This window comes from Vitis riparia, chromosome 14 (assembly GCF_004353265.1).
Source record: "Vitis riparia cultivar Riparia Gloire de Montpellier isolate 1030 chromosome 14, EGFV_Vit.rip_1.0, whole genome shotgun sequence".
NCBI classification, from domain to species: domain Eukaryota; kingdom Viridiplantae; phylum Streptophyta; class Magnoliopsida; order Vitales; family Vitaceae; genus Vitis; species Vitis riparia.
In genome coordinates this window covers 28347930-28373662 of record NC_048444.1, presented here as the reverse complement: position 1 = coordinate 28373662, position 25733 = coordinate 28347930, and the positions used below count along the sequence as shown (strand labels likewise).

General features: G+C 30.1%; 3 protein-coding genes across 3 annotated transcripts; all 3 read right to left on the bottom strand.

Annotated features, from left to right (window-relative positions):
* Window positions 1-2240: 2240 nt before the first annotated feature.
* LOC117930629 lies at window positions 2241-2732 on the bottom strand. The gene has a single exon (XM_034851262.1). It carries the CDS (start codon window positions 2730-2732, stop codon window positions 2241-2243), a length of 492 nt encoding a protein of 163 aa, XP_034707153.1.
* Window positions 2733-7630: 4898 nt separating this feature from the next.
* LOC117929753 lies at window positions 7631-8358 on the bottom strand. Its single transcript, XM_034850150.1, has one exon. It carries the CDS (start codon window positions 8356-8358, stop codon window positions 7834-7836), a length of 525 nt encoding a protein of 174 aa, XP_034706041.1. The 3' UTR covers window positions 7631-7833.
* A 4439-nt stretch (window positions 8359-12797) lies between these two features.
* LOC117929752 lies at window positions 12798-19429 on the bottom strand. Its single transcript, XM_034850149.1, has 2 exons — window positions 19204-19429; window positions 12798-13605 (listed from the first exon to the last, which is right to left on the bottom strand). The coding sequence occupies exons 1-2, from the start codon at window positions 19282-19284 to the stop codon at window positions 12997-12999; spliced, it is 690 nt and encodes a 229-aa protein (XP_034706040.1). The 5' UTR covers window positions 19285-19429; the 3' UTR covers window positions 12798-12996.
* Window positions 19430-25733: the final 6304 nt, after the last annotated feature.

Sequence of the window (25733 nt, the reverse complement as noted above, 5' to 3'; positions counted from 1 at the left end):
TTTTGATATGAAATTTTAAACATCATAGGACCTTAATAGTAAACCAAGTAAAAAGCTAGGAGTGGCCGATTTTTATTTTTATTTATTTATTTATTTATTTTTATGAAAAATCATTAAAAAATCAGTATTGGGAATAATTGGACAATCTAGACAATTTCTTATGGACATTTTAGTGATTTTGTGCAAAATATTCATAATTTTGTCAAAAAATCATTTGAATGCTCTTTCTTTGATCCAAAGGCTAGATTTGAGTTTGAATGTGATTCAATAGTCCATGGTAACGGTTAATTGGCTTCCCAATGGCTTATTTCGCCCAAATTTTGGTTATTTAATACCTCATCTTGATCATATGCCCTCCATATCTAGCTTGAAATGCACCTTAATCTAGATATCACAATGTTTGCTAACTTTGTGATTTATGTGCAACAAGAGGCATCTTCATCACTCTTTATTTCAAAACCTTACAAACAATAGACATTACTTTTAGTATGCCATCATTCAATTCCTAATTAACAGTTTAAGTCAGGAATTGACTTTAAAATATAGCCATTTTTGGGCATAGAAGTTGGGCATTTTGATGGGGGTCTTTTCTGATTCAAGCTCAGTGTACTAAAGATCTTTCTTGAGCTAAGATATTGGAATCCTCAAAATTTTCTTTACCACCATTGCTGTTAAAACAAGAACCCTATATGGTGGTGAACAACTTGTTGATGCAACTGAGTATAGAAGCCTTGTAATATCTCCACTTTCACTCATCCAGGTATACAATATGCCATAAGTAAAGTGTGCCAACATTTTCAAAATCTAATGCAGGCCAACTCAAGGGAAGTGTAACACATTCTTCACTACTTAAAGGCCACAATCAAATATGGAATTTGATTTATATCTTGAATTCCATATTCAAGGCTAAATGAAGTTTAAAATCCATTGTTATGTTTGATAATTAATATGATCAACTACATAACTCTTACATTCGTTTTTATGTTCTACTTATTGCCTTCTTTTAAGATTGTATATATTTAGAATTATAGATTATATTCTTCGAATAAAATCTTACTTGCACTATTCACTTCTTGTATTATGAACTTCTTTAGGCCCAACCCAACCTAAATTTAACTTGATCCTTGGATAGACATGTGTAATCATTTTTAATATAAAGGTTGAGTTTGGATTGAGTTTTTTTCAACCCAAACTATATTCAAGTTGGGCTCGATCCAATATTTGGGTAACCTAAGCTTAACTAGAATTTGATTTACTATTTTCATAATATTTATAAGTTTATTTTCATGTATGATAACACCTATTTAATTTTTAAAGAAAAATGTCAAAATTGTATTTACATCATATACTATTTTATTTTACGTTAATTTCACCCATCTTCCCTCTCGGGATTTGACTCTCAATGATTTGAAATTTCAAATACCTCCCTTATTTTGAGTGAGTAGGGAGATGAGCTAAAATAATAAATGAAAGGATTAAGAAATATATTTGATAAAATTTCAAATCAGTATTTAACCAAAATCTTAAGGAAGATGAATAAAATTAATCATTTCAACTTTCTAAAAAAATAAATAAACTTATTTTTAACTTCTTATTATTATCTTGAAATATTGTTTTATTTACTATTTAAAATTTGATATAAATATATAAAAAAGATTCTAAAAAACATTATGGGCGAGTTCAATTCAACTTAACCCAACCTTAATATGATTTTGATGCATATAACCCAAATAACCGGATGAACATGAGTTTAGAAAAATGAAATTAAGTATGGCTTAAGTTAAGTACCTTGGATCCAAGATAGACTTAAGTTGAATGTTTATTGATTTGAATTGAGTTTAGGTTGGTCACAACCTTACCCAATAAGTCATGAGTTGGAGGCCTAATTATTTTCTAATGCTTTTAATATTTGAAATGCAAGATAAGACTTGATGACATTCAAGTATTAATAACAATAATCACATGGTTTAAATTTAATTATTAGGTTCTATTAAGATTTAATTTAAATTATCATCTCATCCTATCTCAAACTAAAAAAATGAATAAATTTCACCCTAATCAACTTTACCGTGGACTAAAAGTATTAACAATCAAACAAAACCGAATCACCAAACTTATAAATAACTTATTAATTTAAGCGAATAAAAAAAATCATTTTGTTTACATCTTGCTCCCCACTTTTCTTCCATCGATGTCAAACGTATACATAGTCTTCATAAGGAGAGACGAAAGGGTTTGTTCTAAGTTTCCTTACTTGCCTGGCCTCCACCACATTTGAGGACACACAGACATTGAGGTCTCTCCTCAAAGTAGTCGATGGGAAATACATAGGACGAAATCCTCATGGAGAAAACAAGATCATCTTCTCTCCGGACGATCTCTTCTATCTCCCTCCACACCAAGAACACCCTCACATAAACACCCTTCAAGCTAGATAGCTTGCCATTTGATATGTAACCATTGAAAGTGGGCTTGTACTTCAAATGGTAGGAGTTTTGAAGGGAGAAGCGGCAGGTACGATTGAAATAGACTGAGAATTGACCCGTGGTGATGTTGAGGTCATAGCTTGAGATACCATCGGGAAGAAGGCCAGCTGGGAAGTTGTTGTCATCAAGAACCTCATATGCAGTTGGGGAGGCGAGGGAGGAGATGGCTGGAGTTGAGTGTATCAGGATTAAGCTGATAAGGGTTGCTGCTAGAGGAATCAATCTTTCGGTTGTGGCTGAACCCATCTCTTCTCTGTCTATTGGAAGGTTGTTGAAGCCTGACGTTTGGCTGGTTGTCTTATATAGCTTCTTGATTAAGGCTGAAGTGGAAGCCAAAACGTTAATTTCAAAGAGCAATCATGGGGTGTTGAAAGTTTGGTTCAGCAGTAAATATCTTTATAAATAAGCTCAAAAGTGTTTATCCAAGAAGCAATAGTGCAACATGCATCCGTTAATAACTTTTGTTTAGCTTAGAAAATAACATTTACTTCTAGCTAGTAAGCCCATAACAAAGGACATTTTGAGTTGGGCTGAGCTTGAGAGAAAAGGCTTGGCAGGGCTAGTGTTCGTTTAGTTTGGGTTGGGTTCATATTGAGCGTCGAATAATGGTTCTATCCTATCCTTGCCCGTTGGTAATATTTGGGGTAACAAATTCTCACATTATGGGAAAATTGTGCTCGATGGGCATCCATAAGCACAACTTTATGTAGGCTAGCTAAGTTTTTCTTATAAGCACAACTTTGTGTAAGACTAGCTAAGTATTTCTGCGACTCAGGTAGCTTGTCTCTATAGTTATCGAAAAGTAACTTTTTGATATCATATAGAAAGATGGTGGTCAATTAAAAACAACTACATGAAAAAATACGGTCTCATTTACTTATGCATTGGCTTAGGTCTAGTTTATACTCAAGTTTCATTAATTTCTATTCAATGTTTTGAATTTGATGCATAATATACATGGTTGGGTGAATAAGTTGATTTTTGGGCAGCATAGCTCACACGTATAGTGGATTAGTGTGTTTGTTAACAATACATAACACGAAATAATAAGAAACATTATAGATTTCAATTTCAGATGCATAAAAATCTAATGGAAGATAGATTAAAAAATTAGTTAAGCAATAATACTTTTTGCCTTGATCTATAATGCGAAATATGAACTTGAGTTACTTTATTAATCAATTCAAGATCTTTAAGTCATTACTTATTTAATTGATAGGAAAGTATGTGGTGGATATTTGTTTTTGAATTTCATAGCCTTAGAAATTTTTTGGTCTTAGGACCTCAACCAAAATTATAGATGTTAGTTATGCCTTCTCATAAAACCCTTTCTGATTCATATGGATTATCTTGTTATTTATTTCACCTTATCAAAGGTTCATATTGGTTACTGGTCTTATTTCTTTCTACCTCTTCATAATATTATATGATTATAATTGTTTTTATTTCATAAATGGTGGAAGGAAAAGAAAGGATGTCTCTTCAGATCATAAAAATGGCAAAAGAAATATTTAAGTTTTCTACGTTACAAAATTAGTCTTCTAATACAAGACTTTTGGATGCCTTGATAAATTGGTTCATCTACTGATCTTTTCATTCATATTTTGAAAGGAATAAATCTATAACAAATTTAAATATAATTGTGTATGTCTTTAAGTTATAGAAAATGCTAACATGTTTCTCCCTTTAGAACCTCAAATTCTTTTTTCATCTTCATGAGTTTGAACTTTGACTTTAGTAATCTCGATGCTGAAAATATCTACAAAATAATAAAAAATTAAAGAATTTTGAATAATATAATAATTCAATTGCGTGTTTTAAAAAAAAATCTAAACATATGCATATAATGCAATATTAAGTTAGAATACACACGTCATTATCGTTATTATTATATCATAATTTCAAATACTCATTGGTGTAGACTTAAAGACAATCAAAATTAAAATATGTAATAATTATTCAATAATGTCTTTAAATATATCAAAACACATGAATATAGTGAAATATTAAGTGTTCATCAACACACCAGCCCACAAGCTTTTGAATATGCATATATTATTATTATTCTTATGATCATCATCATCATTATACTATCATTATTTTTATTACTAGTTTTTTAAGGTTTGAAAGCCAAATATAGGCAAATATTCAATGACAGCTATATGGGCTACGCTTTCTAGCAATGACATAATTAAAACATTCAATTGATATTATGTTTGAAATTTAAAATCGCGGCCAGTTCGAATGCAACATAGCATGACAAGGAAGAAAATGTACCATGAATTTTACATATCAAGAATAAAATATATATAAATAAATTAGGCATAAATGAAAAGAAAAGAAATAAAAGGAGGAATTATTCGCTTTGTATGCATGTGTGTCTCCCTTGTCTACCTATTTACTTTTTTATTTTATTTTTTATTTTCATCAACATTAATTCTTCAGTACTATTTTCATGAATGAGTTATGGCGTGTTTGACAATAAGTTCAGGAAGCATTTTTAGCTTTTTTAGTACTTAAAAGAAAAGAATTATCAAATACTAAAAACATACAAGTACTTTCTAGAATTATTATCAAACAGATTTTTACTTGTTTTGCCATAAATGGCATAGACTGAGCCGTTTAAAAAATAAATCCAATCATATTTTCGTACCCATATAAAATTTTTGAGTTATAAGATTAATATTTTATGTCCAATGCATTGTCTCAATCACAACTATGAAACATCTAATTCCTTTCGAGGAGATGCATTGAAGAGAAGTAATATATAGGAAATGAGCCACAGGCCCCCAAAGCATCTTTAAGAACATAACCTTAATAATTAGTAAAGTATTTTCCAATTAGAAAAAGGGAAAATGTATAATCCTTAAAGAGTTGGTGACTGCAGGTTAAGCATCAAACATACTTTAAATATAATATAAGCAAATAGTCTCAAGGTTATATTAGAATGATTTTTCACTCAAAAACCATATATAAATTGGTATGGTCTTGGGCCTGCACAAATAAACCCTAGTATGTTCTATACATACATACATATATATATATATATATATATATACACACTTATCCTTATTTTAATGGTGCATATGGAAGGAATGATGTGATATATGACTTTCCTTTTCTTAATTTTTCCATCATCAATAGGAGTACACATTTGTACATCCCAAAGATCAATTGTAAACAACAAGAATTAATCATCATAACAATTTATCAATGGGAACGCATTTAAGATCAATTTATATCTTGAAGTAATCTCACTATCACTAGCTACCTTTTGTGATGCAAATTGGGTGGTACTTATGTCATCTTGCTAATAGAAGTACTACATGCCTTTGTGTTTTTCTTGGATCCAATTCATCTTTTTGATTTTCAAGGAAACAATGAACTATTTTTAAAGTGTCGAAGTAGAATATAAAACCCTTACGTCTATTGCAATAGAAGTAACATCTCTAATTTATCTCCATCGAGAAATTGAGATTCCTCTTTCAATCATAACTTCTAATTAATAATCAAAGTGCCTTATATATGATTGAAAATCAATTTTATCATGCACATTCCTAACAAATAAAATTGGATTATCATTTTATAAGGGAAAAGATGGTTCCAGGAGTACTCATCATCAAATCTCCTACTCAACTATAAGTAGAAGTATCATGTATAATTTATCTCCTTCGAAAAATTGAAATTCCTCTTTTAATCACAACTTCTAAGTAATAATCAAAGTGCCCTACACATGATTGAAAATTAAATCTATTACGCACATTCCTAATATATAAAGTTGGATTATCATTTTATTAGGGAAAAGATAATCATAAGAGCACTTGTCATTAAAACTATTACTTAACTATAAATAGTAGATGTTTTTACCAATCAATTATCAAGGGAGTCCTTTGAGAAATTTACTTTCAAGTTGGGAGTTCACCTTTTGCCTCTTGCCAACTTGAGATGGCCTAAATGATAATTCAAAATCTCTAAGTGAATCAAATCTATTAAGGCTTAATGTAAGCAACTTTAGCATAACCTAGATATCAATAATCGAAGCTTAAGAATGGATAATCATTTCATAATAGGAGAAATGCAATACTTGGAGTCAAACTTTGCAAAATGTATGGCCATATTCCATATTCAAGGCAAAATGAAGTTTAAAATCCGTCGTTACATTTGATAATTAACATAATCAACCGCATAACTCTTACATTGGTTTTAATATACCCCTTATTTTCTTATTCTAAGTTCTAATATTGCATATACAGAATTGTAAACTATATATTTCAAATAATTATAAGAGAGTGAAATCTCATTTGCATTATTCAATTCTTGTATTATGAATCTCTTTCGCCCAACCCAACTTTAGTTTAACCTAATCCTTTGGGTAACTTGTGTAATTATTTTTAATATCAAGATTGAGTTTGGATTGAGTTTTCTCAAAGTACCCAAACTTAATTCATGTTGGGACCAAACCAATCTTTGGGCAACCCAAGCTTAGTCTGAATCCAATTTACTATTTTTGTAATATTTATAATTTTATTGTCTTATATAATAACGTTTTTAATTTTTTTTTTAAATTTTTTAAGAAAAATGTCAAAATTGTTATTACATCGTACATATGCTATTTCATTTTTCTAAAAAGAAAGACAAACTTATTTTTAACTTTTTCTTATTATCTTGAAATGTTAAATGTTGACATAAATGTATAGAACAAGTTCTAAAAAACACTATGGATGATCCAACTCAATCCTATTTTAATTGGATTTTGATGTATATAACATAATTAACTTGACCAATATGAGCTTAGAAAAATAAGATTAAGTACAACTTAAGTTGAATACCTTGGATCAAAGATGGACTTGAGTTGAATGCTTATTAATTTGGATTGAGTTTAGGTTAAGGTCAACCAAAACTCGACCTAGCAAGCATGAGTTGCGGACCTAATTATTTTCTAATGCTTTTAATATTTGAAGAGGAAGATAAGGTTTATTGACATTCAAATATGAATAATAATATTGACTGTATGTTTAAATTCAAGTATTAGATTCTATTCAGATTTAAGTTTAATTATCATCTCATCCTATCTCAAACTAAAAAACAAGTAAATCCCACCTTAATCAACTTGACCCTCGACTACAAGTATCAACAGTCAAACAAAAGCAAATCACCAAACTTATAAATAACTTATATATGTGAATGAAAGAAATCATTTTGTTTACATCTTGCTCCCCACTTTTCTTCCATCAATGTTAAACCCATACATAGTCTATACTGTTTTGATGGATGAGAAACTTGTGCTGCCATCCAGTACATGGCATAGAGCAGCGCTAAGCTTCTAAATACTCCAAAATCTTTGTCTTCAACTCCCTTCATATGGAGAAACGAAAGGGTTTGTTCTAAGCTTCCTTACTTGCCCACCACCACATCGGAAGCCACACCCACATTGAGGGCTCTCCTCAAAGTAGTCGATGGGAAATACGGAGGACAAAACTCCCACAGAAAAAACAAGATCATCTCCGCTTCGGATGATCTCTTCTATCTCCACCCACACCAAGAACAACCTCTCATAAACGCCCTTCAATCTAAATAGCTTGCCATTTGATATGTAACCTTTGATAGTGGGCTTATACTTCAAATGATAGGAGCTTTTAAGAGAGAAGCTGCAGGTATGATTGAAATGGACTGAGAATTCACCTGTGATGATGTTGAGGTCATAGTGTTTGACCCCTTTGGGAAGAAGGCCAACTGGGAAGTTGTAGTCCTCAAGAACCTCATATGCTGTTCGGTTGTTAAGGGAGGAGATGGCTGGAGCGGAATGTATCAGAATTAGGATGATCAGGATTGCTGGTAGAGGAATATATCTTTGGTTTGTGGCTGGACCCATCTCTTTGTCTATTGGAAGGTTGTCGGAGCCTGAAGTTGAGCCGGTTCTCTTATAGAAAATGTGAGAATGGGATTGACACGTGTGAGATGGAGGAGTGAATAACTTGATTTTTGAGCAGCATAGCTCACACGTATAGTGGATTAGTGTGTTTGTTAACAATGCATAACACGAAATAATAAGAAACATTATAGATTTCAATTTCAGACACATAAAAATCTAATGGAAATTGATAGATTAAAAAATTAATTAAGCAATAATACTATTTCCCTTGATCTATAATGCGGAATACAAACTTGAGTTACTTTGTTAATCAATTCAAGATCTTTAAGTCATTACTTATTTAATTAATACGAAAGTATATGTGGTGGGTAGTTGTTTTCAAAGTAACACAACCTTAAAAATTTTTTGGCCTCAAGACATTAACCAAAATTATAAATATTAGTAATGCCTTCTCATCAAACCCTTTTAGATTCATGTGGGTTACCTAGTTATTTATCCCACGTCATCAAAGATTCACATGGGTTATGCTTTCATTTATTACACGTTATCAAATATTCATGTAGGTTACCGTTTTTATTTTCTTTCTGTTTTTTCATCCTGTTATGCATAATTATATGGTTATAATTATTTTTATTTCATAAATGGTGGAAGAAAAAGAAAAGATGTCTCTTCAAATCATGAAAACTTTCTACCTCTCCATAATAATTATATGATTATAATGGTTTTTATTTCATAAATGGTGAAATAAAAAGAAAGGATGTCTCTTCAAATCTTAAAATGACAAACGGATTTTTAAATTCTCAACATTACAAAATTAGTCTTCTAATACAAGACTTTTAGGTGTGTTGATGAATTCGTTCATCTACCAATCTTTTCATTTATATTTTCAAAGGAATAAATCTAAATATAATTGTGCCTTTTAAGTTATCGAAAATGCTAACATGTTTCCCTCTTTAGAACCTCAAATTCTTTTTTCATTTTCATGAGTACGAACTTTGACTTTGGGAATCTCCAACTCTGAAGATATCTATGAAATAATTAAAAAAATATTAAAGAACATTAAAGAACTTCAAATACTACATATTATCAATAGTGGTTTAGTGATAATCTTGGTTAAGATACATACTAATCACTCAATTGCGTGTTTTAAAAAATCCAAACATATGAACATAATGCAATATTAAGTTGGAATACACATGTCATTATCATTATTATTATATCATAATTTCAAATACTCATAGGTTTAGACTTAGAAACAATCCCATTTAAAATATGTAATAATTATTCAATGATGTCTTTAAATATATCAAAACACATGAATACAGTGAAATATTAAGTGTTCATCAACACCCCGGTCCACAAGCTTTTGAAATATGCATATATTATTATTATTATTATTAGTTTTTTTTTTTAAAGTTTGAAAGCCAAGTATTGAATGATAGCTATATGGGATATGCCACTGGTATTTACTAGCAATGACATAATTAAAACATTCAATTGATACTATATTTGAAATTTAAAATCCAATTCGAATTCAACATAGCATGACAAGGAAGAAAATGTACCACAACTTTTGAGTTTATACCATGGATCATACATATCAAGAATCAAATATATATAAATAAATTAGGCATAGATGAAAAAAACAAGAAGTTCTCTTTGTATACATCTGCTTCTCCTTTGTCTTCCTATTTACTTGTTTTTTTTTTTTTTTCATCAACTTTAATTCTTGAGTACTGTTTTCATGAATGAGTTCCATGTGCTGCCATAAATGGCCTAGAGAGCACCAGCTGAGCCGTTCCAAGGATAAATCCAATCATATTTTGGTACCTATATAAAATTTTGAGTTACAAGATTAATATTTTATGTCCAACGCATTGTCTCAATCACAACTGTGAAGCATCAAATTGCTTTCTAGGAGATGCATTGAAGAGAAATGAGCTACAGTCCCAAAGCATCTTCAAGAGCTTAAGCTTAATAATTAGTTAAGCATTTTCCAATCAAAAAAGGGAAAATGTATAACCCTTAAAGAGTTGGTGACTGCGGGTTAAGCATCAAACACACTTTTAGTATAAGATATGCAGAAGGAAAGGCCTATATACATATATATAGCAAGATAAACAAATAGTCTTAAGGTTATATGAGAATGGTATTTCACTCAAAAACCATATAGAAATGAGTATGCTCTTGGGCCTGCACATACAAACCCTAGTACGTTGATAGGTAAATCCCACATTCGAAATCGATATCATAAATGACAGTGATAATGAATCGATGATATATATATATATATATTTAATTGCATTCTGCACCTTACCTTTATTTTTTATGGTGCATATGGAAGGATGTAATATATGACTCTCCTTTTATTAATTTTTCCATCATCAATAGGAATACACATTTGTACATGCCAAAGATCAACTGTAAAAAAAAAATAATTCATCATTATAATTTATCAATGGGAACACATTTAAGATCAATTTATATCTTAAAGTAATCCCACTCTTACTACCTTTTGGGATGCAAATTGGGTAGTATGTATGTCAACTTACTAGTAGAAGTACTACACATCTTTGTGTTTTTCTTGGATCCAATTCATCTTTTGGTCTTCAAAGAAATAACCAACTATTTTTAGAGAAAGTGTCTAAGTATATAGAACCCTTACGTCTACTACAATAGAAGTAACATTTCTAATTTATCTTGTTCAAGAAATTGTAATTCCTTTTTCAATAAGAAACTTCTAATTAACAATCAAAATGCCTTACACATGATTGAAAATCAATCTTATCATGCACATTTCTAACAAATAAAATTGGATTATCATTTTATGAGGGAAAAGATAGTCACAAGAGCACTCATCATGAAATCTCCTACTCAACTATAAGTAGAAGCAACATGTCTTATTTAATTATCTCCTTCGAGAAATTGGAATTTCTCTTTCAATCACAACTTCTAAGTAACAATCAAAGTGCCTTACACATGATTGAAAAACAAATCTATCATGTACATTCCCAATATATAAAATCCGATCATCATTTTATTAGGGAAAAGATAACAATAAGAGCACTCATCATCAATTCTCCTACTTAAATATAAATAGTAGAGTTTTTACCAATCAATTATCAAGGGAGTCCTTTGAGATATTTATGTTCAAGTTGGAAGTTCACCTTTTGCCACTCACCAACTTGAGATGACCTAATAAAGTAACCTTAAATGAGCACTAAATAATAATTCAAAAATCTCAAAGTGAATCAAATCTATTAAAGCTTAATGTAAGTAACTTTAGCATAGCGTAGATATCAATAATCCAAGCTTAAGAATGGATAATCATTTCATAATAGGAGAAAATGAATGGGCATATTCCATATTCAAGGCTAAATGAAGTTTAAAATCTATTGTTACATTTGATAATTGATATAATCAATTGCATAACTCTTACATTGGTTGTAATACTTCCCTTATTTTCTTCTTCTAAGATTGTATATATAGAATTGTAAACTATATTCTTCAACTAATCATAAGAGAGTGAAATCTCACTTGCATTATTCAATTCTTGTATTATGAACCTCTTTAGGCCCAACCCAACTTGAGTTTTACCTGATCCTTGGTTAGCTTGTGTAATTATTTTTAATATTAAGGTTGAGTTTGGATTGAATTTTCTCAAAGTATCCAAACTTAATTCATGTTGGGACTAGGCCAATATTTGGGCAACCCATGCTTAGCATGAATCCAATTTACTATCTTAATATTGGTAATTTTATTATCTTGTATAATAACATTCATTCTATACTTTTTTTTTTAATTTTTTAAGAAAAATATCAAAATTGAAATTGCATCATATACTATTTCATTTTTCTAAAAAGAAAGATGAACTTATTTTTAATTTCTTGTTATTATCTTGAAATGCTATTTTATTTACTATTTAAATTTTGACATAAATATATGAAAAAAGTTCTAGAAAAGACTATATATAGATGATCCAACTTAACCCAACTCTAATTTGATTTTGATGCATATAACCTAATTAACTTGACCAACATGAGCTAGAAAAATAAGATTAAGTAGGATTTAATTAAGTTGAATACCTTGGGTCAAAGATAGATTTAAGTTAAATATTTATTAATTTGGATTGAGTTTAAGTCAAGGTCAACCAACACTTGACCTATCAGGCATGAGTTACAGACCTAATTATCTTCTAGTACTTTTAATATTTGATTGCTAGATAAGGTTTAATGATATTCAAGTATTAATAATAATAATAATAATAATTATTATTATTATTATTATTATTTTTCATTATATGTTTTAATTTAAGTATTAGGTTCTATTAAGATTTAAGTTAAATTATCATTCCATCCTATCTCAAACTAAAAAACAAGTAAATTCCACCTTAATCAACTTGACCCTCGACTACAAGTATCAACAGACAAACAAAAGCAAATCACCAAACTTATAAGTAACTTATATATGTGAATTAAAGAAATCATTTTGTTTACATCTTGCTCCCCACTTTTCTTCCATATATTAATGTTAAACCCATACATAGTCTTCACTGTTTTGATGGATGAGAAACTTGTACTGCCATCCAGTACATGGCATAGAGCAGCGCTAAGCTTCTAAACACTCCAAAATCTGTCTTCAACTCCATTCATAAGGAGAAACGAAAGGGTTTGTTCTAAGCTTCCTTACTTGCCCACCACCACATTGGAAGCCACACCCACATTGAGGGCTCTTCTCAAAATAGTCTATGGGAAATACGGAGGACAAAACTCCCACAGAAAAAACAAGATCATCTCCGCTCCGGACGATCTCTACTATCTTCTTCCACACAAAGAACAACCTCGCATAAACGCCCTCCAAGCTAGATAGATTGCCATTTGATATGTATCCTTTGATAGTGGGCTTGTACTTCAAATGGTAGGAGCTTTCAAGAGAGAAGCTGCACGTATCATTGAAATAGACTGAGAATTGACCTGTGGAGATATTGAGGTCATAGCCTGTGATCCCCTGGGGAAGAAGGCCAACTGGGAAGTTGTAGTCCTCAAGAACCTCATATGCTGTTCGGCTGTCAATGGAGGAAATGGCTGGAGTTGTGTGTATGAGGATTAGGCTGATCAGGATTGCTGCTAGAGGAGTCAGTCTGCGGGTTGTGGCTGAAGCCGCTGAACGCATCTCTTCTGTGTCTATTGGAAGGTTGTTGAAGCCTGAAGTTGGGCAGCTGGTTCTCTTATAGCTTCTTGATAAAGGCTGAAGAGGAAGCCAAAACAATAATTTCAAAGAGCAATCATGGGATGCTGAATGTTTGGTTCAACAATATTAAATAACTTCATAACTAAGCTAAAAAAGGCTTATCTAAGAAGCAATAGTGCAACATGCATCCAAAAACTTTGATGGAGCTTAGAAAAGAACAGTTTCTTCTGTGTTTCTCAGAAGCCTATTATATGGACACTTTGTCTTCTGTATCAAGGTTGTATTTTCCTATAGATTTTAGGGCCTTATGCTTAGGGGAAGAAATATTTTTAGGTTTTTAATATTTAGATATTTACGTTCTTGGAAAATTAATATATTCTTTTAATTATCATTTTCTTACAATTTTCCAAAGTTTTATAAAATTTAAGGAAGATGGACATGAATTTATTATTCTTCTTGTTATGATTAGGATTATTTTAATTAATCTATAGAATGATTTTGATAAATACTGTTTTTTTTTTTTAATACTTCAAGATGTGGATTTAGTGTTTATGAAAAATTTAGAGTTATGTGGATTTGTTTCTTCCTTTTTTTCTGAAGGAAATCAAATTAATTTATTTCTTTTTAGTAATCTATGGAACCCAAAAGTGTTCAATATATTTGAATCATCCCTATGTGTATAGAATAAAAGTATTTGAAAATTCATGATGTGAAGAAGGTTAGCTTGGATAAATTCAAAATTCAATATCTCTAATCCAATAATGAAAGTCATCACTTGCAAAAATGGAAAAAATCCCCAAAGTGGAATGTGGAATTATATAGATGAAAATCCTGTTTTATTTTATTCTAAAATTTCCAAACCAAATAAAAAAAAATCAATTTTTTTGGGGAATTATGAAGTCACATGATATGTATGAACATCTATGTGAAAAAAATTAAGTTGTGTTAAACAAGAATTTGACTAGATGAAATTCAAATTGAATATGTTCTACTTTTACATCTTAAATTAGTTAGTTGAAATAACAATGTGAGATGAAATGAGAATTTTATGTTGTTAATTATTTTAGTCTTTGGAATTGAAGATTTACTTGATTTATTCACTCATGTTTTATCCTTTTTAATCTTGATTTTTTTTTAATTCCATAAATTACATTATTTTGGTTCTTTTCAAAGATTGTTGAATAATTTTCTATGCTCTATTATATCTAGATTATTTAATTTATGACTAGGTTTTTGAAAATTATAATTCTAAGAGTGTTGAAGTATTCTAGGAAGTGGTAAAAGTGTTTAATCTTAACCTTTAAGAATTTAGAAATTTATTTGAAATTCCTCTAACCATAGGATTTTTGTTCAATTAGAATTTCCTTGTAACGCTAGAATATATTTTAAGAAGTTGAGTCAATAAGATTTAGAGCTTTATATGTTTACAATTTTCTTAATGTATAAAGAGAGAAAATCTTATTGTTATTTGGATTATCTTTTGAAACTTTGTTTTTTCCTCTGTTAGAGTGAACTTGGATATTTGGTATTTTATTCCATGCCACTTTGATTATTTTATCATTCTTAAATGTCTTATATTTGTCATTTTTGTAACCAAAAGGGGAGTAAAAGGTTCAATCAGTTTATTGATTACATTATTTATTTAATTGTTGCCATACTATGTTTTTTTACAAGTTTACTATATAAGTATATGCAAATTATAGGAATTTGACATCATTGCATAAGAAGTGATTTAAACTAAGATTAGGAGTAGGTTAATTTAGTGAGGTTTTATGAGAGTTATGGAGGACCTTATTATATTTTGTCATAAAATTACCAAAGGTGAAAATTGTTAGTATATTTTTAGTTGGCAATTTTATTCATTTTTTATTAATTAGATGCAACTTACTTTCTTGAGTCTTATTTGTTTTAAGACAACTTCAAACCTTATCATATTTGAAGGCATAAATTTAAGATAAGTGCTTATCTAAAACAAAAAAATAGGAGGTGAATACTTTATATATATATATATATATATATATATATTTTTTTTTTTTTTTTTTTAATTTGGTTTCTACTATGTTTTTAATTCTAATTTTTTTTTGATAAGTTTTAAAATTATGTTTATTTCTAAATTGGTGTTTGACTCTAACAAGAATTTTTACAATGTTTTTTTGATAAATTTTAAAATTGTGTTTATCTCTAAATTGATATTTCATTTTAAAAAGCTTTTGGGTTAATTTAGAATTTTGAACTCTAGCTCTATAATTGTAAAAAGGATAAAAAAAAAACAAATAGAGATATTTTATTTAGTAAGGGTGGACTTTTTTCAACTGTAAGAAAATATTACCATTCATCAAAGTTTGATCTTCCAACTTTCAAACTTTTAAGATCTTTCTTAAAAATAACTTTTGATTTAAACAAAGGTCAAATATCTTATTACAAAACTTTGATAAGGGCTTCGAGGGATTCTCTAAGGAGTAAAGAGGAATATTGTATCAAAGATATGAAAAAAAAATGTAGGTGTTGACGATATAAGACTTTAAAAAGTAGGTGTATTTGATTATGTAAATTAAGGACCATTTTCTAATAATTAGTATATTATTTAACAATTAAGATATCACCCATGGTTTTTTTTTTTTTTTTTTTTTTGTTTTACAATACACTTAGTAGTTTGCTAGATGGTTTTTTTGATATTATATCTTGTGTATCATGTGAAATCAATTTATTTATTTGTGCATGAAATTTTTGTGCTCATTAAAGAATTAATATAAAAGGATAAACTTAAAACAAGTAATAAAAATATTAATCTAAGGTTTAATACAAAGACTACCTATTAATATGAGGTTTAATTCAAAGATTAATTATTTATCTATTCTAGGTAGTTTCATTATATCACGATTATATATTAAATTTCTTTTAGCGTGTGTTTTAAAATATCAAAACATATGAATATAATGCAATATTAAGTATTCATCAATTTCAAAGCTCTCACGTATTTGGAATAAACAAGTCATTGTTATTATTATTATATCATAATTTCAAATATTCATCTGTCTAGACTTAAAGACAATCCAAATTAAAATGTGTAATAATTATTCAATCACGTCTTTAAATATATCAAAACACATGAATATAGTGAAATATAAAGTGTTCATCAACACCCGAACCCATAAGCATTCCGAATACACATTAATTTTTTTTAAAGTTTGAGAGCCAAATATTCAATGACAGCTATATGGACTATGACATAATGAAGGCATTCAATTGATATTATATTTGAAATTTAAAATCCAATTTGAATTCAACATAGCATGACAAGGAAGAAAATGTACCACATCTTGTGAATTTATACTACGGATTATACATATCAAGAAATGACAAAAAGCATCAAATTGCTTTCTAGCTAGGAGATGCATTGAAGAGAAACAATGCATAGGAATGAGCCACAGGCCCAAAGCATCTTCAAGCACTTAACCTTACGAGTCAAGTATTTTGCAATCAGAAAAAGGAAAAATGTATTTAGTTGGTGACTGCAGGTTAAGCATCAATCGCACTTTTAATATAAGATATACAGAAAGAAAAGTCTCAAGATAAGCCAATATTTTCAAGGTTATATGAGTATGATTTTTCACTCAAAAACCATATATACTTGAGTATACTCTTGGGCCTGCACACAAACCCTAGTATGTCCATACGTAAATCTCCATGTATCAATATACGAGTAATAAGAATTACTGTTGCTGGAAATCCCGCATTCGAAATCGATATCATAAATGTGGACAATGATAATGAATTGATGAAAAATAAACATATGATATATAAATATTACATTTTGCACCTTACCAAGGAATAAGGTAATACATGGCATTCCCTTTCTTAATTTTTCCATCATCAATGGGAATACATGTTTGTACATCGAAAGATCAACTATATATAACAATAATAATTCATCGATGGGAACACATTTAAGATCAATTTATATCTTAAAAGTAATTTCATTCTCACTACCTTTTGTGATGCTAATTAGATAGTATGTTGTCTTAGTTGTAGAAGTTCTACATGTCATTATGTTTTTCTTGGATCAGATCCATCTTTTGGTATTCAAATCTATTGCAATAGAAGTAACATCTCTAATTTATCTCCTTTGAGATATTGGAATTCCTTTTTCAACGACAACTTCTAATTAACAATCAAAGTGTCTTACACATGATTGAAAATCAAATATATCATGCACATTAATCTAACATATAAAATTGGATTGTCATTTTATTAGGGAAAAGATAACACTCATCAAATCTCCTACTTAACTAAAAATACTAGATGTTTTTACCAATCAATTATCAAGGGACCGAGTCCTTCGAAAAATTTATGTTCAAGTTGTGAGTTTACCTTTTGCCACTCACAAACTTGATATGGCCTCAGAAGGTAACCTTGGCCAAGCACTAAATGATAATTCAAAAGCTCAAAGTGAATCAAATGTATTAAAGCTTAATGTAAGCAACTTCAGCATAGCCTAAATATCAATAATCCAAGCATGACAATGTCTAATTAATCATTTCATAACAAGAGAACTGCAATAGTTGGGGTCGAACTTTGAAAAATGCATGCCTATATTCCATATTCAAGGGTAAATGAAGTTTAAAATCCGTTGTTACATTTGATATTTAATACAATCAATTTCATAACACTTGCATTGGTTTTTATATTCCCCTTATTTCCTTCTTCTAAGATTGCATAGATAGAATTGTAAACTATGTTCTTCAAATAATAACAGAGTGAAATTGCACTTGCATTATTCAATTATTGTATTATGATTGACCCAACCCAACTCAACCTGAATCTAACCAAATCCTAGGGTAGCTTGTGTAATTATTTGTAATATTAAAGCTGAGTTTGGAATGAGTTTTTTCAACCCCAACTTAATTCATGTTGGGATCATGCTAATATTTGGGCAACCCAAGCTAAACGTGAATCCAATTCACTATTTTCATAATATTTATCATTTTATTTTCTTGAATAATATCGCTCATTCCTTTTTTTTTTTTTTTTGAAGAACAATGTCAAAATTGTAATCACATCATATACTATTTCTTTTTTCTAAAGGGATAGATAAACTTATTTTTAACTTCTTGTTCTATCTTGAATATATTATTTTATTTACTATTAAAATTTTGACATAAATATATAAAAAAAGTTCTAAGAAAACATTGTGGATGAGCTCAATCCAACTTAACCTAACTTGTGTTGCCATCCAGCATCTGAACTCCTATATGAGTGGGGTGGCTTAGATTTCCAGTACATGGCATAGAGCAGCGCTAAGCTTCTAAATACTCCAAAATCTTTGTCTTCAACTCCCTTCATAAAAAGGGTTTGATCTAAGCTTCCTTACTTGCCCACCACCACATTGGAAGCCACACCCACATTGAGGGCTCTCCTCAAAGTAGTCGATGGGAAATACGGAGGACAAAACTCCCACAGAGAAAACAAGATCATCTCCGTCCCGGACGATCTCTACTATCTCCTTCCACACCAAGAACAGCTTTGTGTAAACACCCTCCAAACTAGATAGCTTGCCATTTGATATGTAGCCTTTGATAGTGGGCAAGTATTTCAAATGGTAGGAGCTTTTGAGAGAGTAGCTGCAGGTATCATTGAAATAGACTGAGAATTTACCTGTGGTGATGTTGAGGTCATAGCGTGTGATCCCTTTGGGAAGAAGGCCAACTGGGAAGTTGTAGTCCTCAAGAACCTCATATGCTGTTTGGATGTCAATGGAGGAAATGGCTGGAGTACTTGACTGTATCAGGATTAGGCTGATCAGGATTGCGATTGCTGCTAGAGGAATCAATTTTAGGGTTGTGGCCGAAGCCATCTCTCTCTATCTATTGGAAGGTTGTTGAAGCCTGAAGTTTGTCTGGTTCTCTTATAACTTCTTGATTAAGGCTGAAGCGGAAGCCAAAACAATAATTTCAAAAAGCAATCATAAGGTGTTGAAAGTTTGGTTCAAAATATCTTTATAAATAAGCCCAAAAAGTGCTTACCCAAGAAGCGTTAATAGCGAACATGCATCCAAAATTTTTTATGGAGATTAGAAAAGAACGGTTTCTTCTCAATGTTCTTATATATATGCCTATTATAGGGACATTTCGAGTTGGGCTGAGCAGGAGAGAAGTTTTGACTGCGCTAGGGTTTGTTTAGTTTTGGTTGGGCTCATATTGAGCTTTGAATAATGGTTCTATCCCATCCTTGTTTGTTGGTATTATTTGGGGTAACAAATTCTCAAATTGTGGGAAATTGCGCTCTATCCGCATCCATAAGCGAAACTTTGTGTAAGGCCAGCTAAGTCTTTCTTATAAGCACAACTTTGTGTGAGACTAGGTAAGTCTTTCTTAGACTCAGGTAACTCATCTCTAAAGTTAGTGAAAAGTAACATTAATTTGATATCATAGAGAAAAATGGTGCCACTAAAAATGACTTCATGAAAAAAAAAAAAAATGGTCCAAGTTACTTATACATTGCCTTACGTTTGGTTTGTACTCAAGTTTTATTTACTTATATTTGCATTTCATTTTTTTTTCTTTTTACCTCAATCTCATTTCTTTGTATTTCTCTTCAATGTTTTAAATTTGATGATATATATTGACAACTTAAATTTGGACTTTGGTATGGTACCTACTCGGTATTATATCATTTCTCTGGGAGAATATAGTATATTTTAATGTTAGTTAACTTGAAGAGGCATACATAAAAGTCTTTGTCTCATGGAAGAATTCTAAAAATCCCTTTGCTTTCTATGTTTGGAAAAATGAGGATCTTTAAGAATGAGACCATTGTAATATTTGAGTCCTTTATAATAATTATTTACAACCGAATCGTATCTTAATGCTTGTTTTGGTCTCTGTAAGATTTTTTCATTACCATTGTCATAAATTTATCATTGTACAAAACCCTTGGTGTGATAGAATAAAACTAATAATTTGTTGAGAACTCTTTAGGCGTTTGGAGAAGCTAGCATGTACATGGAGCGATGGTGCAATTTTGAGTTCTTTCTTGCAAAGCATCTTGCACATAGCTTCATATCTTAATCTGCGAGATTAATTAGTGTTGATGTGGTGGATCTAGCACATGTGAGATGGACGGGTGGATAGCTTGATTTTTGGGTAGCACAGCTCACACGTATTGTGGATCTGTGTGTTTGTTAACAATACATAATACGAAATAATAAGAAACATTATAGCAATTTTGGATGCATAAAAATCTAATGAAAATTAATAGAATCGAAAATTAATCAAGCAATATTTCTTTTTACCTTGATCTATGATACAGATTATGAACTTGAATTACTTTATTAATCAAGTCAAAATCTTTAAGTTGCTACTTATTTAATTGATAGGAAAGTAAGTTGTGCACGGTTATTTTCAAAGTAGTACAACCTTAGAACATTTTTTTTTGCCTTTAAAATTATATATATACACGTCTTCTCATCTGGCCCTTTTAAATCCCCGTAGGTTACTTTGAAATTAATTTCACCTTATCAAAGATTCATAGAAGTTATGCTTTGATCATTCATTGTACCTTATCATAAATTTATGTAGGTTACCGTCTTTATTTCCTTTCTACCTCTCCATATCATTACATCTTATCAAAGATTTATATATATCTATATCTATATATATATATATATATATATATATATATATATATATATATATATATATATATTTATTTATTTATCAAAGATTCCTATCAATTATATCTTTGTTTTCTTTCTACCTCTCCATATCATTATGTACAATTATATGATTATAATTATTTACATTTAACAAATGGAGGAAGAAAGAAAAATGATGTCTCTTCAAATCATGGAAACGACAAAATTTTTTTTAAGTTTTCTACATTACAAAATTAGTCTTGTAATACAAGACTCTTGGATGCCTTGATAAATCGGTTCACCTAACAATCTTTTCATTTACATTTGGAAAGGAATAAATCTATAATAAATTTAAATATAATTGTGTATGACCATAAGTTATAGAAAAAGCGTCAGATAATATTATCAATAATGGTTTAGTGTAAATCTAGATTGCATACTAATCATTCTATTAATGTATTTTATTTAGTTGACAAATTTGTTTTTTTTTTTTTTTTCTAATGAGATGCAACTTACTTCCTTGGGTCTTATTCGTCTCAAGACAACTCAAACTTCATTGCATTTGGATTCGGGTTGTAAGTATGTATCTATGGTTGGCAAAAGGTTTGGAATGACTAGCACAAGAAATTAGGAAAAGAATACTTATTTTCTAATTTGATTTCTATGTTTTTTCATTCCAAAAATTATTTTTGGTAGTTAGTTTTAAAATTGGTTTATCTTTAAATTGGTGTTTGATTCTAAAAAGAATTTTTGAAATGTTTTAAAATTATTTTTTCTCTAAATTAGAAAACTCTCCATAATTCTAGAAAGGATTTATAAATATAAATAGAGATATTTTATTTAAAATAAAGGTTGACTTTCTCTAAGAGGGCATTGTCATTAATCGAAGTTGGATCCTCCAACTCTCAAACTTTTAAGATCTTTCTTGAGAGTAACTTTTGGTTTCAGCAAAGGCTAGAAATTTTATCGCAAAACTTTGATAAGGGTTTAGGGGATCCACTATGAAGCACAAGGGAGTGTTGCATCAAGGACATGAAAAAGAAGTTAGGAGCTGATAGTATGAGACCTTGGGGATTAGATGCATCTAATTAGGTAAAACTGTTTACCATTTTCTCACAACTTGTGGATTATTTAACAGTTGAAAGTCTGTGCATGTAATTTTTACTCTCACTAGAAAATTAATATAAAAAGTCAAACCTAAAATAAGCAATAAAAATATTCATTTGAGGTTCAATTCAAAGACTAACTAGTCACCTCCTTCTGGATGGTTTTATTATATTAAGATTAGATATTAAGTTTCTTTTAAGTGGTATCAGAGTAAGTAAAAATCGTTTTATTATTATTATTTTTTTTAATTTTTTTATTTTTAATTCCTGCATTTGTTCTTGATAACATGGAGTTTGGAGGAAAGAAAGTTAGACTTTATTTATGAAGTGGTTTTAAAAATGGTTTTTGAGAATAGTTTTTGAAAATTATTTTTTGAAGTTTGTTTAAAACCTAAAATGTTTTTAACCTATATTCTTTTTCTTTGTTTAAATATCTCTTAGAAATAACTTCTATATATAGTGCTTTATTTTTAACCATTCTCCATATTTGTATAATTATTTTTTAAATCGATTTCTAAAAACAAATGAAAATAGCTAAAAGATATTCTCTAAAAACATCATATTTTATATTTTTAAGAATGAAAAGATTGTTTTCTATTTTCTTGTTGTTAAACATGTTTCCTTGCTTATAGTTGAAAAAGAAAATCTAATTGAAAAAAATTAAGTTTCTTGAATATGAACACCATATGTGGTGATTATAAATAATTCCCTTACTTTAGAGCTCCATCAACTTAAAAAGAATTTAGTGAGACAAAATGAAGTATTTCACTTTAATTCTAAAATTTTGAATAAAATTATTGGGAAAGGGAAAGTCTATGGGGTTAAGAGAGGTTTACGTTACTTAAGCATGTCTAAAACTCTTAAAAGTAGGAAGAATACCTTTGTTAAACCAAGAAAAAGCTCTTCTTTTGAGGAATCATCCTCAAAGCAAGCCCCTAAGTGCACCGCTTGTAATAAATTTGGGCAGGTGACCAATAAGTACTTTAGTAGACTCTTTGAAAAATATTAGTTTCATGTAGGAATGGCAATGGGCGGGTTTGAGACGAGTCACCCTATCCTATCCTATTCCTGTCCCAAAATATTTAGTTATTTCCCATCCCGTCCCAAACCTGGGCCGGGGCAGGGTGGGGCATTCCTATCCCCGTTATGGAGTTAAAATTAAAACCCCATCCTCGGCCTGACCCGGGTATGTGTCTTTTTTTTTTTTTTGATAGGTAAGGATCTGAACTTAGATAAATTTTAACTAATATATAATATGAATGCTACAAGAATTACCCCAGTTCTCTGTTGATTTAAGCCTCCACTGGTAGCAATCATCAAGAATCGATTGGGAACTATGATAGCTATAGCTTCTATAACATGAAAAGCATGGTTGGATCAAGACTCAAATTATTAAATTGAAAACACAATGCAAGTGCAGAAAGATAAAATAATTGCTACACATTACAAAGCCAAAGGTTAGCAAGCAACAATTAAAGAAACCCTAGAAACAATATGAATGGAGTGGAAGCATTTGACGATAAGAGCTGCTTTGTCCCTATTAAGATTTGCAAGAAACGAATTCAAAACCCTAAATAGCAACCCGAAAACTAATAGAAAAAAAAAAATCCTTCAGTAATCTGAAACTGGAAATGGAAAAATTTTAAATCTCGTATCTCTTTCCCAAATTAGAAACGAACTACAACGCCAAATCAAGGCACCATTCAACCAAAAAATCATACCGGTTTGTAGATACGTGAAGATATGATTCCTATGGCGAAAATGGCAGTAGTGTAAACTCATGAGACTACTAATAGTTGTGATTCTTGTGAATATGGGATAAACAAGGATGAATCGAGAGGAGATGAAGGAAATGAAATTATTGAATAAATTTTCGAATGGATTATCTAATGGATTTTTGCATTGAGCGGGAGGAACAACCTTAGCGTTGACAGGAACGAGAACCCTAAAATGAGATAAGAAGACCTGAAATGAGAAGAGGAAGCATTTATAGGTGGGGGGTAAAGTTGTAATTTCATATTCGGGGCGGGGTGGGGCGGGTCAAATTATAACAAAACCCAATTCGGCCCCAAACCTGATTCGGGTTTTAAAAAAAAACTTGAACCCGACCCATTCCCGATTTCCATGTTCCTATACTTGTTCCAATAGGAGCGGGTCGATGCGGGTGACCTGGAAAACCCGCGAAAATTGCCATTCCTAGTTTCATGATAATAGGCTAGTAAGTGAGTTAAATTATCTTAAAAATCAAAATTGGAATATTAAGAAAAGTGGTAAATATTATACTAAGTCTAAGAAGAGAGAGAGTCCATTTATCACCATCTTTGAAATCAATCTAATTTGAATTAGATAGGAAAGAAGACCTAGTTGCACTTCAAGGTATCGGCCTAGTAATTTTTAAGTCCTCTACTTTATATCCTCTTAGGAGTTCATCACCTAGGAAATCTTTAGTCTCTTCCCCCCTAGTTACATATTTTGTTCCATAGTCTAAGGCCTAGTCTTAGTGTTTTATCCTTAGCCTTAGAGCTATGTCTTTTTAGGAGTCTTTGAGTTATTTTATTTTGTGTTTTTATTTAGGACTTTTCTTTTAAACCATTTTTAATGATCTAGGTATAGGATTTAGGGAGAGCTTATCATCTTGAATCTCATATTTAAGGGGATCGAGTTAGTTACTCTTTAGAGTATGCTTTGTATTATAGATCAAAGTAGTATTTTCTCTAGATTTTAGGGTCTTGTGTTTAGGCAAATAAATATTTTTAGGGTTTCTAATATTTAGATTCATGTCCTTGGAAAATTCTTGAATCTCATATACGTCCTCCACTTCAAATATTAGGAGAGTGAAATCTCACTTGTATTATTCAATTCTTGTATTATAAACCTCTTTAGCCCAACCCTACTTGAATATAACCTAATCCTTGGGTATCTTGTGTAATTATTTTTAATATTAAGGTTAAGTTTGGATTAAGTTTTTTTAACCCAAATATAATTCATGTTGGGATCAAGTCAATATTTGGGCAACCCAAGCTAAACCAGAATCCCATTTACCATTTTCATAATATTTATAATTTTATTTTCTTAGTTCATTCTATTTTTTTTTATACTTTTAAAGAAAAATGTCAAAATTGTAATTACATCCTATACTATTTTATTTTTCTAAAAGGAAAAATTTATTTTTAACTTCTTGTTATTATCAATAAAATTGTTTTATTTACAATTTAAATTTTGACATAAACATATAGAAAAGTTCTAAAAAACATTATGGACAAGTACAATCCTACTTAACCCAACTTTAATTTGATTTTGATGCATATAACCTAATCAACCCGATCAACATGAGCTTAGAAAAACAAAATTAAGTAGGGCTTAAGTTGAGTACCTTGGATCAAAGATAGACTTAAGTTGAATGTTTATTGATTTGAACTGAGTTTAGGTTAGCTAAAACCTTACCC